The sequence below is a fragment of the Ambystoma mexicanum genome, chromosome 8, assembly GCF_040938575.1.
Source record: "Ambystoma mexicanum isolate Mex_15411 chromosome 8, UKY_AmexF1_1, whole genome shotgun sequence".
NCBI lineage: Eukaryota > Metazoa > Chordata > Amphibia > Caudata > Ambystomatidae > Ambystoma > Ambystoma mexicanum.
In genome coordinates, this window is record NC_090929.1 from 174,072,714 (window position 1) to 174,089,591 (window position 16,878).

The 16,878-nt window shown below is 49.1% G+C and overlaps 1 protein-coding gene across 1 annotated transcript in view; it reads right to left on the reverse strand.

The window, feature by feature from the left end:
* Positions 1-16,878, reverse strand: part of SNAPC4 (small nuclear RNA activating complex polypeptide 4) — a 676,731-nt gene that overhangs the window by 406,159 nt on the left and 253,694 nt on the right. The window contains exon 14 of the mRNA XM_069609574.1: positions 1,137-1,231. Within this exon, the coding sequence (XP_069465675.1) occupies positions 1,137-1,231 (95 nt within the window). The remainder of the gene's footprint in view (positions 1-1,136; positions 1,232-16,878) is intronic.

The window sequence follows — 16,878 nt, forward strand, 5'->3', positions numbered from 1 at the left end:
GTGGAGGTGCTCCCCTTGGGGAGAAGGGACACATTCCCTTGATTCGTCACAGTTGCCAAAAGTGCATCATCAAATAAAATAAATACCTGCTTACCCAGTTTGAACTTTTGACAGCTTTTTCTTCTTTTAATGTATTTATTGCAATTTGTTTTAATTTTATTTAGTTCTGATATTAGGCCTATGTTTCGATTCAAATCAATTCAAGCTGTTTTGAATAAATATGTGCTCAAGTGGTTTGAAGCAAATTGAACATTTTAAGGCTCCGCTTATACCCCTGCCCACAAAGTTTTTTTATTGGTTTGACTGATTCAAACGATAACTTTAATTAATCGAACCAGGTTTTAAGTTCAGCACTTTAAACCCTGTACACTCCTCCTCATCTAATGGGTGCCTCTGATGAAAACTCAAGGGACTATGCCTCACTCTAGTGGAACTATCACTGAAAATACATACACTGGTGTCTGAATCTATATTTCAGTTTTATTGTATCTGATGCAGTCTCAAATCATAGCCCTTAGCACTTTCGAAATGACTAAATGAATTAAACACAGTGCTAGCCCATCATCGATTCAACATTCATACGTACAGGACATGTCTTTCTCCGGCTGCTAAATAATGGAATGCACTTCAAGAAAGCACTGTAGACGTCTGCATTTTTAGGAAGAAAATTAAGACTCTCATTTTTTAGTGTCCCACACTTTTTCTTGTTGGATTAAGTGGTTGGATACCTCCAGGTTGTAGCGTCTCCCATTACCAAATCAGAAATCAAATCTTGAAATGGTGACCAATTAAGAATGATAAGAATAATTACGACTACATACAAAAATAAACAAGGCCATAGGCCAATCATGGGCATCATATGCCTGTCCTTTCAAATATATTCAATTTCACAAAGTGAGGAGTTCAAATCCATGCCCCATGCTGCAAAGATAACTGCACCAAGACATGCTGGCAAGTCAAGTCTTCTGCTTCTAGGGTTCTAAAGTGTGCCTCAAGTATTCAGCATCTGGCCCATTTGTACAGTATGTCATAACCAGAAGATGGCCAACTCAGGCGTTCATCCAGCACAGGGAGATTACATGAGGACCAGAGTAGTCATAAGAGAAATGAGACATAATATTAGCAGAATTTCTTACCAACGCCATATTTCTCAATCAACTTCATCAGCTGCTTTTTTTCACCCTGGCTCCATCTTCCTTTTTTGATCCTATAATTTAAAGCTTTTCGGTACCTAGAGGGAACAAAGGTGTACAGAAAATTAACCTGGTCAAGAGTGTTGCACAAACATATTGCTTAATCGAAGTGTCAACAAACAAGGCCTAAACTAGCTGTGAGTAAAAAATATAAAAGTTACTCACCGTAGTGACCAACGTACTCCTAGTCAATGGTCCCCTTTCCTCCATACTGTCTGTCTGGGCGTCTCTCGCTAGGGACGGGAGATGAAACCTTTTTCACCATCAAAAATCTTCCCCTTTAAATTTAGAGGCGCGGCCCTGGGTGCATGCGCTCTCATGACTCCGCCAACCGGCGCTACTCCTCAGTCCCCAATGACGCGTTGACAATATTACAATTGCCTAATGACACCAGTTTTATTGGGTGGTGGGACGTATGGAGGAAATGGGACTATGGGCTAGGAGTACATTAGTCACTACAGTGAGTAACAATTACTCCTACGTCCCGTCCCTTTTCCTCCATACTGTCTGGGCGATTACAACTGAATGTAGTCCCAGGGTGGAGAGGTGACCCTCTTTAAGAAAACAAGTTCCTTAATACTGCCTGCCCGAATGCCGCGTCGGACCTGGAGCCAGCATCCAAACAGTAGTGCTTGCAGAAGGCCGAAGGAGTGGCCCACGTGGCCTCCCTGCTGAAGACATGCCACGGCATGTGCCTCTGGAACGCGACAGCCGTGGCCTTGGCTCTGATAGTGTGGGCATGCATATTTGCCAGAAGTGGTTTGTGCTGCCTCCCATAGGCCTCCCTAATGGCCGAATCTATACACCTTGCTATGGAGGCCTTGGAAGTCCGATATCCTGGCTTTGACCCACTGAAGGTGACAAAGAGAGCCTCAGATTTGCAGAAGACAGTACAGCACCCTGTGAGCATCGGCCTTGGGGTCTGCGAAGAAAGTAGGTAGCACTACCTACTCATTTAGGTGGAACGAAGAGACTACTTTAGGCAAGAACGCGGGATGCGTTCTGAGGACCACCTTGTCCCTATGAAAGGTAGTGTACGGCTCGGAAGCCACCAGCGCTTTAATTTTGCTGACCCGGCGTGCAGACGTAAGACCCACCAAGGGGGCTGTCTTAATGGTGACTAGTCTGATGTCGGCGGATGGCATTGGCTCACTATGTTGAGGTCCCACACAGGGTGTTTCTTCTTGATAGGTGGGTAGAGCTTGGTAAGGCCCGCCAAATGTCTCTTGACCACCGGGTTGGAGGATGAGAAAGCGTCCTCCTCCGAGTTCCGGTAGGCTCAGATGGCCGACAGATAGGTGCAGCATGTGTCTATTTTCACCCCAGAGTGCGCAAGGTGTGCTGAAAAGGATAGCACATCGTCCAGTGTGCAAGTAAGAGGGTCGACCTCTTTAGACTCTGCCCAGTGGCAAAACCTAGTCCACTTGCTTTTGTACTGGCTCCTAGTATCATCGCTCCTAGCACCCTGTATGATGTCTAGGTTAGCCTGCAAGAGATGCAGATGCTTTGCTGCAAGGGCTAACTTCTGCGGGGCAGGGTGGATGACTATGCCCCCTGCTGCGAAAGTAGATGAGCTGGTCCCAGTGGAAGGTGAATCGGAGGATCCAACAGGCTGAGCAGCTCCGAGAACCATGGCCTCGCCGGCCACCAAGGAACTACCAGAATGATACTGGGGTGCCGGGACTCCCTTATCTTGCAGATCACCCTGTGTACCAGGGGAGTGGGAGGGAAGGCATAGGCGTTCATGGTGCTCCAATGTATCTAACGCATCGCATCGCCCAGAGAGCCTAGACCCTGTCCCTGCCAGGATGCACTTCCTGTTGTACCAGGTGGCGAAGATATCCACCTGTGGATGACCCCATCTGCTGAAGATCCCCTAAAGGACCAGATTGTTCAATTGCCATTCGTAATTGTCAACACCCAACCTGCTGAGCCTGTCCGCCTCCAGGTTTGACTCCCCCGGGAGGGGGATCGCCGTCAAGTGTATGTCGTTCGTCAGGGCCCATTCCCAAATGCTGACTGCCAGGGTGCATAGAGGAGGAGACCTGGTGCCACCCTGCTTGTTGATGTAATACATGCTGGTGGAGTTGTCCGTTTGGATGAGGATCGTCTTGCCACTGATGAGAAGCAGGAAGTCTTTGAGAGCCAGCCAGATGGCCTTCAGCTCTAGCCAGTTAATATGGGCCTCTTGTTCCTGAAGAGACCAAACTCCATGGCCGCTGTGATTGTCCAGGTTAGCTCCCCAGTCCTCCAAGGAAGAGTCTGTGGTGATGGTAACCTGCGGTGCTGGTTGTTGGAAGGGTCTGCCTATCCTCAAGTTGCAGTCCGTGCTCCACCAGACATGGTCCTTGGGAACCTTGCTCCCGACTCCATGAGGCTGTGAAGTGCAACTGTAATCTTCTCATTTTCAGCTTTGTGTAAGGCACTGCCAGAAGACATGCCGCCATGATACACAGGTGGTGCTGGTACCACCATGCTGGGGTCACCTCTCTGCTGAGAAAATGACTTGTGGCCCTCTTGATGGCTGTGATCTTGTCCTCCGAGGGAAACACTCTCTCGGAGTTTGTATCCCATATGAGGCCCAGGAACAGTAGACTCTGCGTTGGCGCTAGCTGTGACTTCTTGAGATTGTTGGAGAATTCCAATTTGTGTAGTATATGCATGAGGGCGGAGGAGGTGTGATGGACTGCCTCCGGAGATCTCGCCCTGGCGAGCTAGTCATCTAGGTACGGATAGACATGGTGCCCCTGTGCCCTGAGCAGGGCTGCCACTGCATTCATAAGTCTGTTGAAGACCCTGGGGGCAGAATTGAGGCTAAATGGCAAAAACCTGTACTGGAAATGAAAGCCCATGATCCTGAACCTCAGGATGGACCGATGGGGCTGCCAGATCGGGACGTGTAGGTATGCGTCCTTCAGATCCAGAGAGCACATCCAATCTCCCCTGCACAGTGTCTCTGCAATAAGCGCTGTGGTAACCATCTTGAACTTTTGAAGTGGAAGGGAAAGGTTCAGGATGGACAGATCCAACACAACTCTCAGGCCAGCCTGGTTCTTCTTGTGTATGGTGAAAATTCTGGAGTAGAAGCCCATGACCCGCTGGGAGGCTGGGTCTTCCTCCACTGCTCGACTCTGAACGAGTGTCCGAATTTCCGCCAATAGAGTTGTTGTCCCAAACTGTGGTAGTGGAGGAGAGGAGGGAGTAGAGGGAGGGACCAGTAGGCGGTAGCCGTGGACACTACCGACAGGTTACAGGGGTCCGCGAACCTCGCGCGCCGAAATTGTGTGTGAAGGGCAAGCCTGCCCCCCCACTGGAGACAAGTGGACCCGTAGGGGAATGTCATGCCTTTTTTCCCTCTGAGGCTGGGGCTGAGGAGGGGGACTGAAGGAAGCCCTTGTTGTTGCCTTGTGTGCCTTGTGTTGTTTGTAGCGGGGTTGACTTGGAGATCGGTCCAGGCCTGGACAGTCACTCCTGTAAGCTCCAGAACCCGCCGAGGGCCCGCCCCGTGTCGGAACGCCGGTGCAACTGACTGTACGTCTTGGCCGTGGACTTTGTGAGGATAGATGAAGATTTCGCAGTTTGGGAACTGTTTTTCTTCTTAATCGGCGGTGGAATGAAAGCGGTCGCTACCCTCGAATGGAATGTCCAATATGCGCTCCTGGATATCCGGGTTAAATATGGTAGCCCGTAGCCAGGCCATCCTTCTCATGTCCGTGGAGATGCAGATGGCACGACCTGAGGTGTCTATATGCGCCACTGTGGACTCCATGATGTCTTGAGTCACCATCTTTGAAGCGTGCCTGACTGTGCACCGGAAGTTCTGGAAGGAAGTCGGCTATTTCCCACCAAAGCCTTTGGTCAACGGCTGCGAGCATGGCATCCGCATTTGACTGATGAAGGTGCAGAGAGGTGATGGAATAGACTTTCTTTCCATATGCCTCCAAGATCTTCTCCTCCTTGCCTAGCAGAGCCAGCGGCTTTGAGTCGATAGAGGCCACGGCTATGACCGAGGAGTGTGGTTGAGGATGCACAGACAGCAGCAATGTATCCCTCTCCAGTTGCCTGCACTTGGCGTCGAGGCACCTGTTGGTGGGCTGTGCCGAATGCGGTTTAACACATCCTTTTAGGCCAAGGCTACAACATCCTTCTGCATTGGAATCCCCGTTCTAGCCGCGGGGCGTAGAGCGAGTACCTCGGCCAGGACCCCCGCCTCTGGTTGTTCAACTTCAGGTTGTAGAAGGCCCAAGTACTCGGCCAGACATGCAAGCCAATCATGGAATGCCTTGGCCGATGACAGAGTGTTGGGATTCTCCTCCTCATCAGTGTCCGCCAGGGTGTACTGCTGGTCCGGAGCGGGCGTAGGAGTACTGGGAGCCTAGGGCTGAGGTGTGCTGACAGGAGCCGGAGGCTGCTGTGGAGGCTGGAGTGGAACAGTCTGGGGTGCCGGAGGCAAAGCTGTTGGCCCCGTGGGGCTAGGCGTGTGCAGATGAGGCTGCGCAGGGGCCTGAGGCACCTGAGCCACAGGTGGAATGAGTGTGGGTGCTTGTGAAGGGACCGGAGGCAGCATGTCCCTGATTACATCCCACGGGATTGCCCCCATTGGCGGGGATCTCATAAGCGTGAGGAATTTCTCAAAAAACCTGTCCTCACAGGCCAGTGGGGCGCTAGGTGGCGTGGGTGGAAGAACAGGGCCTTGAGGCTGCTGAGGACTGGGCGTGCTCTATCTTGTCGTCTGCGTGGTGTATCTGCCCTGCAACGCTGAAAGATATGCTGTAGGCCACCTACCTGGTGAACACCAGTCCCACCTCGAAACTCGTTCTCCCACCTGCTCCGCAGGGTGGTGGCGTTGGACGAGCAGCCATCTTGACTGGCACGGCAGCCATTTTGTCAGGCGCAGTCCATGTGCCTGTGTGGTGGTGCTTGCTGCGCTGGGCTCGGCCTCCTCCTGGACTCTTGGTGGGGAGTGAGGTCTACTCTGCACCTCAGGACGGGGCCTGGTAGGCGTCATACCCTCGGCTGTGTGGCCGGTAGTGCTGCGTACAGGACCCCTCAGACATTTGTCAGGTAGTAGGACATAGCCCCTCTGGTGGACACCCGGTAAACGAACCGTTCGGTCCCCCAGTGACTTCACTGGCAGGATCCAGCGACGCCTGGCGGTCGTTAGCTGAAACAGCCTCGGTACCTGTGCTGGTGTTAGACCCTGGACGGTCCCTCCCGCTCAGACGCTTCTTAGGAAAGCAGTCGCCAGTGCGGGGTGCTGTGCCATGACTTGTGTCTGACGAAGTTCTTCAAGGATCGTTCGAAGAGCTCTCTCCACCGAGCTAACCTGTTCTTCAGAGCGCACGGTGTAAGCACATCGCACGCGGTACAACCATCCCAGCCGTGGTCGGGGCCAAGGCAGCGGAGGCAGAGGGCTTGGGGGTCAGACGTATGTAAGAGCCCCTCGCAGGCTGGACACCTACTGAAGCCGAAGGACGTCGACATGAGCCATGGAGGAGCGTGGCGCCAGAGAACCGAGTACCTGATTAAAGACAAAAGACAAAAAGACAGAATCCGGGGAAGAGCGCGTGGAATTACAAGGCCAAAGCAAAACCTAGGTGTGCTGGTGAAAGCGGTCCGTTCCTGTAGACGTGGAAAAGAGGACTGGGGAGTGGCGCCGGTGGGCGGAGTCAAGGGAGTGCATGCTCCCAGGGTCGCGCCCCCGCATGCCTCTAAATTTGAAGGGGAAGCAGATGCTTTCTGGTGAAAAAGGTTCCGTCTCCCATCCCTAGCGAGGGATGCCCAGACAGACAGTATGGAGGAAAGGGGACGGGATCTAGGAGTATAAGGCTGTTACACTGTAAGTGGCAAGCATATATATCTGCTGTTTATTAACTCTGATTCCATACAGCAACATAATAGTGTTGTCATTCTGGCTCGTGAATTCCTCCCTCGAATTGTGGAATGGTTGGAATTTCCAACTTAATTTGATCCCAGTTAAATAGTGCACTCAGAAGAGAAATACCCTGGAAAGTCTGCACTCTTGCACTCACATACACTGTACTCAGGGTGCACACCACCCTCCCATATGCACATTCCACTTGAAAGCATTCATATATAGGAAATAAACACATATTATACTATTCCTCACGCTCAACTTCCAAATTACTGCCACACAACCACACTCATTACACCCATGTATTGAAACACATTAAACATGATCACATGCTACCCATTCTACTCATATTATCACCAATCAACTACATTAACCTCATCCCTCAACTAAGAGGCACTGCAGTTTTACAAATTCACTTGTTAAGAAGATACATAGTTTGTGGATATGGAGAAAAGGAACCGTCTTAATATGCTCTAGCCAACATCTGACAGCATGCCGGGTCCAGCACCCAAACATCAAAGGGAAAAAAGTGTCTTTCAGACACCATTGGTTCTCCTTCTGATAACTTTGGCCAACCTCAAGAGGTAAGTGCGGCAGAGGTGGTTGTGTATGCAAACACATAAGCACAAAGCAAACATTTTGAGATAAAGAACAAAATTTCCTAATCAAGGGTGATCAATAAATATTCAAATGTAGGAACAGAAAGGCACTCATGTGAGTGGGACAAGAAGTAATTAGAATACAAATCACACTATCCAATTCATATGGTTACCCAGTGAGGCCTTACAGTAAATATTTGCATACTAGTCTATTAACGTCTAGAGTGGTATACAAAATGTTCCGAAATGCTTCTAATTGGATCTTTGAAATGAGCCCACGGTCAAGGACCATACCAAGCTTCAAGTGAACTTGGCTGGGCATTAGGGAGAATAGTTTGGAAAAGTGGACCTTGGGCTCTGACAGATTCATGAACCTCAATCCATTCCAGCGAGGGCTGGTCATAGACAGAGTCCGAAGCCAATACCAGAGTTTTGCATCTGCTCAATAGGAGCACTAAAATAAGTTGTCCTGGGGAAAAGAGAAATTCCAGGAGAGGAAAAAGGCACTGCTCCAAGATGGACCCTTGCTGTTGGTACTTAAAATAAATAATTGTCTCCTCTGCCTCAAATGTTAGCCTGGCCAATATATAAGAGTTTTGAAATAGTTCATTGTACTACCATTAGATTAGGTGTGCTCCTATTGAACGACATTGTGGACAAATCAAACATGAATGTTTACCACTGGCTGTAAAAACGGCTAATTTGTCACCCATTGCCTTGCAGAAACAGTCTACTGGTGAGCAATTATCAGCCATGTCTTGCGATCTGATGGCTTTGATAAAATATGTACACCAGTTTAAAAAAAAAAATGTTCCTAAAGCGGTGGCTTGATTGCAATTTAGATCCTGAAAAATTCTCCAAAACACATCACTATTTTATTTTGCACAAGGATGTCACTGCCAAGATGTTTTCAGGCAAAACTATGTGAAGATCATTTAAAAAGCACAGTAGTAGGTTTGCTTACATGTATGTGTTACTGGCTGAAGTTGCAGCCAGTAGCACCGCACATCCAATAGCATAAATCAACATTATAACCTGTCCAGCATGGTACCATGCCGTGCACAGCAAGCTTCAGTGGTGATAAAAGTGCATGGTACATGCTGGTCTCGAATTTGGGGGTAAAAGTAAGTGGCAAGGGTTGCCAATTCTTGGCAAATTCAAAGAGTATGGCTTTTTTAATATTGAAAAGCTTTAGTCTTCTGAGCAGGAAGATACCTATTGTCTACTATTTTGAAAGACTACATGCGGGAATAGGGAGTGTACTTGGACTGTCCAGCAAAGTGTTATTGACTATTTTCCAGCATTTAGCTATTGTCAAAGCGCTGAAAATGTTAAGTGATATGTAGGAAAGCTGGACGATAGTAATTTGAACAAGGTCACACAAGTAGGTTAAGCGGGGAAGCCGATGAATTGATCTACCAGACCACACCTGACATAGCGTGCCAACAATATGACTCTCTAAGTCTCCTTTTTATCAAAGTCCATCCAAGATGCCCCTCATGGGACAATGCTACCAGAGTCCCACGCGCACTAGCGGGGGGGAATCAAGCCGTCACCTCTCGATATACACCAAGGCCCATCAGCAAGTACATCCACAACCAAGGCATACTTTATGCTCACTTCCCTATCTGTGATCGCAGATCACCCCTCCTTCAGACCTTTCCTAATCCATGAACACTCTGTCTTTTTCAACCTCTACCTATCACGCCTCATTATATATAGCAGGAATAACACATGCCACTTGTGTATGACCGTCCACAAACTCGCTCATTACGCCGTCGTCACTGTCATCCTGTACAGGCAGACGAGATAGACAGTTTGCTACAGCATTACATTGACCTGGAACATATTCCATCACACAATTGTATTCCTGGAGTCCCACAATCCATTGTGCAATCCTTGGTGACACAGATCCTAGGCCCCTGGTGGCAACTACATGCACCAATGGCTTATGATCCATCCTAACCACAAAAGGCAAACCCCACAACAATGTCCGAAAATGCTTTGACGCTCAGCATACAGCCAAAGCTTCCCTCTCAATCACAGAGTCCCTAGTCTCGGGATCCCGTAACACTCAGGAGGCGAAAGCTATAGGCCAGTACTCTCCTTCGCCCCATTGTGACAACACAGCGCCCAGACCAACCTCACTTGCGTCCACCGTTAACATCTTTCTGGCTTTCACATCAAAAGTTGCCAATGAAGGCGCCTCATCCACACACTTCCTCACTGTGTCAAATTCTATTTCGCACTCCCTAGTCCAGTTAAACATTTCATGTTTCTTTAGCAAACCCCTCATCTGGACAATTTTCTTGGCACAGTTCGGGATGAACTTGATGTAATATTCCGCCACCCCCAAAAATGATTGCAACTGTCCATTGGACAGTAGAACGGGCGATGCTTTAAGCACATTGACCAAACCTTCTCTAGGTCGAATTCCCCTCTCATCAATGGTATGCCCCAGGTAGGTGACACTACGCACCTTAATCTGACACTGACATTTTGACTGTTAACCCCTTCTCGCGTAACACTTTCAATACTGCATGAACCCTTCGATTATGTTAATCTTCACTCATCCCCCACACCAAAATGTCATCTTGGAAACAATTGACCCCCACCAGATTGACAAACAACCCTTGAAACTTGAAAAACAGCCGCAGCGGATGATAATCCATACCCCATCCTGCACAACATAAAAGCCACAAAAGGCGTGACAAATTATGTCAGATGGCGAGATGCCTCTTGTAGCTTGATCTGGTGATAGTCAAATGACAAGTCAAAAGTCGGAATGACAAGGCTTTTCCCATTATGGCCAATAGTTAATTGATGTTGGGGAGAGGATGCCTGTCTACCCAGATGTTGGCGTTAAGATCACAAAGGTCTACACACATTCTCATACCTCCATCCTGTTTTCTTGCCAGAACTACCAGCGATAGCCATTCCGAAGCTTCAAAGGCCTCCATCACACCTTTTTCCATCAGTCTAGTTAGTTCCGATTTGAGCCCTTCATGAGCCAGCCCGGGCACATTCCTGACCCTGTGTGCAATGGGTTTTGCTACCATTTTCAGCACTATTCTATGTACAAAACCCTTGAGACTCCCCATCACAAAACACTGTAGCATATTCTTCACGGGGATTGTCACTTGACATGTACTTTTCTGCATCCACGCACAAAATAGGAACACTCCTTCCAGGACAAGTTTGAATGTCTAGTGCTGCCCGTTTGTCCCACCCCAGGACACTCGCTCCTTTATGCATGACATAAAGCTTGCCCTTCATGCTCCTCCCCTTGAACTCGATCTCAGCCCATTAATAGCCTAAGTGTTACGCTCACCTGGTATCCACAGGGACGCCACCCAGCCGGGTTACTCGCTGGTATGCTTCTCAGCTTTGCCCAAATGTGGTCTGCGGGGAAGGTTCTGCCTGAAAATACCGGAGGACCGTGTTCAAGACTGACCGACCGGGGTAAGTATCCTCCCTCCACCCCCCGTATGATTTCAGCCCCTTTGGGACCCTCTCCTCACCTTGTGGCAAATTTAGGCGTGCTCTCCGCCCTACCTTCTTTGCAGGGGCGCGTTGTCTTTCAAGGGCGTGTGCGGTCCAGTTACTTCACTGACGCCGGCCTGTTTGATATTGTTCAGGTAGGTCTTATTGCTGTTCTTTAGTTTTGTTGCTATCCTGCATGCCACTCTTTGTTTTGAATGTCTCTTTTTCCTCCCTTAGGCATGCAGAGCTTCAGCGCGGCGAACTGGCTTGGTTTAGCCCCGCTGGTAAATGATGGCGCATTAAGAGCGCTATGATGCGTTAAGTAAGCGCTATGCGCATCGCTGCGAAGTCTTGCCTTTGCTAACCTGTGTTTTCCTTCCTTGTAGGTCGCTGTGTTCTTCAGCGCGAGTGGAATGTCCGGAGTGGTGCCAGCTGTGAGGCGACCAGCCAGATAAGCCTTTTGAGCAGTTCGTAATTTATAAATGTCTCTACTGCTTTCTTTAATGTTGCCTCTATCTTCCTCTTTCAAGTCGTACTGACCGGGAGGCGTGCAGATTCAAGGAAGCTGTTCTCAGAAGCTGTGAGTGGTTAAAGATGAAGACTGCAGGTAAGATGCTGCTGCGAATGATGTTCCTTTTGTCTCCTTGCAGGTTCTGCTTCTCCGAGGTTCGAGGGAATAGCTGGACACGGTGAGCGTCACGCTGCAAGCTGCAAAGTAACGCGAAGCGTGTTGTCTTGCTCGGGTGTGGTTTAAATAGCCCCAACAAAATAGTCCAGGCTAAGTAGTCCCTAGGCTACCACACCCCAAAACACTAGACCGCATAGCTCGGTTCCCGGGAACCAAGCTATGTGGATGCCTCATGTTGGCTGGCAACACAAAAAGTAGTTCCCAAGCGCATGTTTCTCATGGTGTATGAGCCTGGCGCCATAGGCCGGAGTGGCCCCATGAGGGTTTGGAAAAGGATGCCTGGCTCTAGAGGCCCGAGTCCCGACTCCACCTGGCCAATGGGTTTGCCATAGGGGGTTTTGGGCGAGGGTCGTGACACTAAGACCTTGATGGGAGCTTGCCTGTAGGCGCTTGGATTTATATCCGGGGGTGACAATGTGTCCACTGACTTCTTATTTGTCTCCTCATACAGTTCCGGAGCCATCGAGGTGTACAGTGACCCTGAGTCGATTATCATTTCAATGTCCGCGCAGTTGATTTTCACCATGACCCAAGGTTCACTCCTTTTCTCTCCTGCAGGACCATGCTCTCCTCTGCGGGATTAGTGTTCTCCCCCTTGTATTCCGGATCTTCCACCATGTGAACATTTCCCTTTTGCATGCGAAAATTATGTTGTGCATGGATACTATCCTTGCTTACTCTGCAGTGCCTTGCAACATGCCCCCTCATACCGCAGCGTCTGCACTGTGCGGGCGCAGCAGGACATACCGTGGACCCTGTGGTGTGACTGTTCCACTCACACCGGTTGCAGCTCCTTTTATTTCTCCCACTGACATTTGGATGTGTTCCTCCTTGTCCCGCTGCTCCTTTAGTGGTTCTCCCCCCTTTGCCTGGATATACTGCTTGCAAACATGTCCATCCTCCACTGCTCGATGCACCATCCTTGAGTGTAATGGCCTTAATGTTTTTGGTAGACTCCTCTATCCCTATCTAAGGCTCTCTCTAAGGGGGGGGTCCTTGTCGTTCCCTTATCTTGGTGTTGCATTTCCCCATCATGATGCGGTCCCTTAAGTATTCCTCCAGAGTCCCAGTGAAGTGACCTGTAGCAATGAGGGTTCTGAGCGCAGGGACATAACTGTCCATTGACTCATCTGCTCCTTGCACTCTTGAGAAAAAATTATAGCGTTCGAGTAGGACATTGAGTTGCTTGCCGAAATGCTTAGTAAGTTTCTTAAGGCCAGTCTAATATGCACTCACAATGTTTTCACCTTCTCCCCCAGTTTGTACCAAGACATTGTCACCTGGCAAATGCCTGAAAATGTGCAGGCCCTCCATGCCCTGTCATGATCTCTGCTTCCAAAAGATCAGGACTTGCCCGACTCCCTTGGAAGCAGACCCATAACCCCGGTTCCGAGTGCCGCGTCCCAATTGGGACCTTTTGGACCCTGTCCTGGCGCCAGTGGCACCAGGCTCCTAAAGATGCCCAGTCCCAGCGCTGGAAGCGCCGGGCTCATAATGCTTGGGTGGACTTACCTGCAGCAGACCATGCTGCTTACTTACCTGCCAGTTGAACCCCTGATCCTCTTCTGTTTGGGACTACTTTTCCTGTTGGGTGAGGCAGGAGCCACTCCCTAGGTTCAGAACACTGGAACTCTTCTGGAAAGCAGGAACTCTTTTCTTACCTAGGCGTGGCTGTGGAAGGAGACACTAAGCACTACAGGAGGCTATTTAAACCACACCCGATGGATGAATCTTGCTTTGCGTTATTCTGCATCCTCTGCAGCAGAACGCTCATCGTGTCTTCTGCATCTGATACTGGGCCTAAGGAAAAAGGCTTACCATCCTGAATCCAGTCTTCAGCAACACCTATAAAGACAAGAAAGAACAGGTTAGCATTACGGTCTTCAGTGACAGCTCTTCACTTACCTGGTCCATCGGCTGTCACCAACGCCTCGCGCTGCATTCCGGCATCTGAAAGACAAAGGCTTACCAGCTCTTCGCACGCTCCGGAGGCCTTCGGCGCTGCATCCCGCATCTGAAAGACAAAAGAAGGTGCGTTTAAAGACATTGGGCAACTTTATTACTCACGTGCCATTACTCCTTCCCACGCCGAATCCAGTGGGTATTCCAGCACCCTTCAGCTTCTCTTAAGCTCCGAACTTGTACCTGCAAGATAAAAGGGACAGTTAGTGCGCATCGTGAAGCAGGCTACAAGCGCTTACTTACGTGCTTCCAGGCGCTTCTATTCCTCACGCGGGTTCGATCCTCAACTCTCATCAGCCCGCCATCCGCCATCGCCGGAACCCTGCAAAACAAGAGATATCATTACAAAAGACTTTTAAGACATTTGAAAGCGCCCAGAACTTACCGTTCGTGCAGTTAACGACGGACAGCAGTCCTCTGAGGTCAAGAGGCCTGCACCCTTATCCAGTGAAGAAACTGGTTACGGCACCCTGCCCCGAGGCAGATGGAGAGCTCGGCGTTCACTTACCTAAGGTGAGGGTGTTAACCTTTGGGGTTCTACAGGAGAAGAGAAAGGGAAGAGGAGAGAGGCACCCAATAACCCCAGTTCATTAATCCCATATTTTCTATCTGCAGACATCTTACTTTTCGAGTCAGACATACAGTGCACAGAGGTCCAGCCCAAAGAGCCAACCGTGTGTTACACATCACCCTTGAAGATACGGCATTCACCCAGTCAAGACCGGCGCCTCTGCGGGAATCAGGTGAGCGTTACATGCCCAGACAGTTCAACGGGGCTGCTTCCTTCTGGTCATCGATGTAACTAGCCCCTGAGCCGCCCTCAAGTACACTTTAAAGGCATCTAGCCACAATTTCCACAATATGGATGGCTCACCTGGGCTGGACAGGAAATAGGGAGGGGCTCTGGCTTGGGTGCCCTGTATGATGCCAGTCACTGTTTTTTAGATACTCATCAATGCACTGTGGATCCTGCAACACATGTACAGAACTGCAGTACCTCTCGGAGCCTACAGGTGACAGGGGTTAAGTTAGGGAGGTGCTCAGCGGTGGGCATGCCCAGCACTCGATCTGACATACAAATGCCAGCCCTACGTCAATGTCTCTGGAGTAATCACTGTTGTTTCAGCTGTGGTGGGCCCCGTGGACCAATGGGACCTGCTCACCTTGTTTCCAGGGCGTGGGGCACACCTTCGCTGCGGTCAGGCCACCGATTTGCTGTAGCTGCGGCGGGTCCCGTGGACCAACAGGACCTGCTTGCCTTCTTTTCAGGTGTGGGGCGCATCTCCGTTGGGGACAGGGCAGAGGGGTAGGCCCCCTGTCTGCACACTCTTCCGGGTCCTCTACTGTGGGGTGCCTGGGCAACTTGTCGCCAAAAATGTGGTGGACACGATGGGTGAACAAAGACTACAGAGAACAGGTAAGTCTTAAAGTGGCATGCCACGGTTTATTTGTAAAAGAAAACGGTCTGCACAGACCCATTCTAATGATAACATTCCACACACACAAGTGGCGCAGGCACGTGCCCAACCAAGATTACCACAAGAGGTAATCACATTGTTGCCTCGAGATCCCTCAAAGATGCTGAGCGCAGATACTCGGTCATTGAAATAGAAGCATTGTCAGTTGTTTGGACAGTTAAAACGTTTAAAACGTTGTGGGGCAGAACATTCTCTGTCTTGACTGACCACAAGCCCCTTGTTACAGTCTTCACCTCCTAAGGCCTAGTGGGGCTGTCCAGAAGAATCATCAATTGGGTAACATCAGTACAAGGTCACAACTTTGAAATCAAACATATTGCTGGCAAATAAAATATGATTGCAGACTATTTATCTAGATATTCTGTTGGTGCAAATGATGAAGCCGCTGTAGTACCCATTCAAGAAGTATTCTTTGTTTGCGAGGATACCATTGCACAAGATGAATGGCACATAGCTCTTGATGAAGACCAAGAACTGTCCAAGGTTAAAGAATTGGTATTGAACAATTGGGCTGGATGGACTTGTGAGGAGGGTCTAAGTCATTCCACAAGCTGAGGTATTATCTTGGCATAGAAGGTCATCACGTAAGAGCAGGTCACATTGTACCACCAATAGGTGTAAGGAGGAGATTATTAGAACTTGCACATGCCAGTCACTTGGCAGTTTCTTAAACCAAGGGCTGACTTCGTTCTGATTATTGGTGGCCATGGTTAGGCACAGATGTAACAACTGATCAAACAATGCACCACATGTGCAGCATCTGATAAGGTGCTCAAAACACACCTTCAACCACTCAATCCAATAGGACATCCACAGTTCTCTTAGCAATATGGGGATTTTGCTATTTCTTGGGCATTGAACAGCAAGGGAATAAAGAAATATGTAACCATGTCAGTGGACCTGTTTTCCAAGTGGGTTGAAGTAAAATGTGTAAATGAGGGAGATTCCAGGCCGGTGGTGCAATTTATGGACGATATGTACCAGCGGGAAGGTATACCAAAAAAGATTTTAACGGACAATGGAGTCCAATTTACATAAAGATTCATTCATTTCTTTATGAAGAATCCAGTTGTAGAACATCACAAAATGTCACTTTTCCATCCTTCCACTAATGGCATTGTGGAGAGATTCAATCGCACCCTTATTAAATGTGTGCGAGGGCAAGCAGTGAGAAGACCACATGGTGTTGGCATATAGGCTGGCTTCACATACGACAACGGGTCTCATACCATAGGAGGTTCTCAGGAGAAGGAATGCTGCAACCTCAGCATCTCCCCCTTGGCTAGGGAGAAAGCGGTATGTAGAAATGGATAAGATAGAAATAAGAGAAAGGGTAAGTGCTATGAATGAGGTTGTTGAAGGGTTGCATGATGATACATTTAAGGCTATGCTCACCAGACTTGATATAGGCAATAAGGTCTGGGTACACAGACCAACAAGAGGGTTGAAAGGTGAGAGTAAATTCCTAGGGCCTCCAAGGGTAAATAAAGTGTAGAATAATCCTGTGATTCTGAGTGATGGCCGCACTTGGAACAAAGAAAGAATATCTTTGAGGTCTGCAGTGAGATCAGGTTGACTGGTGTTCTTCCCCACAGAGAGG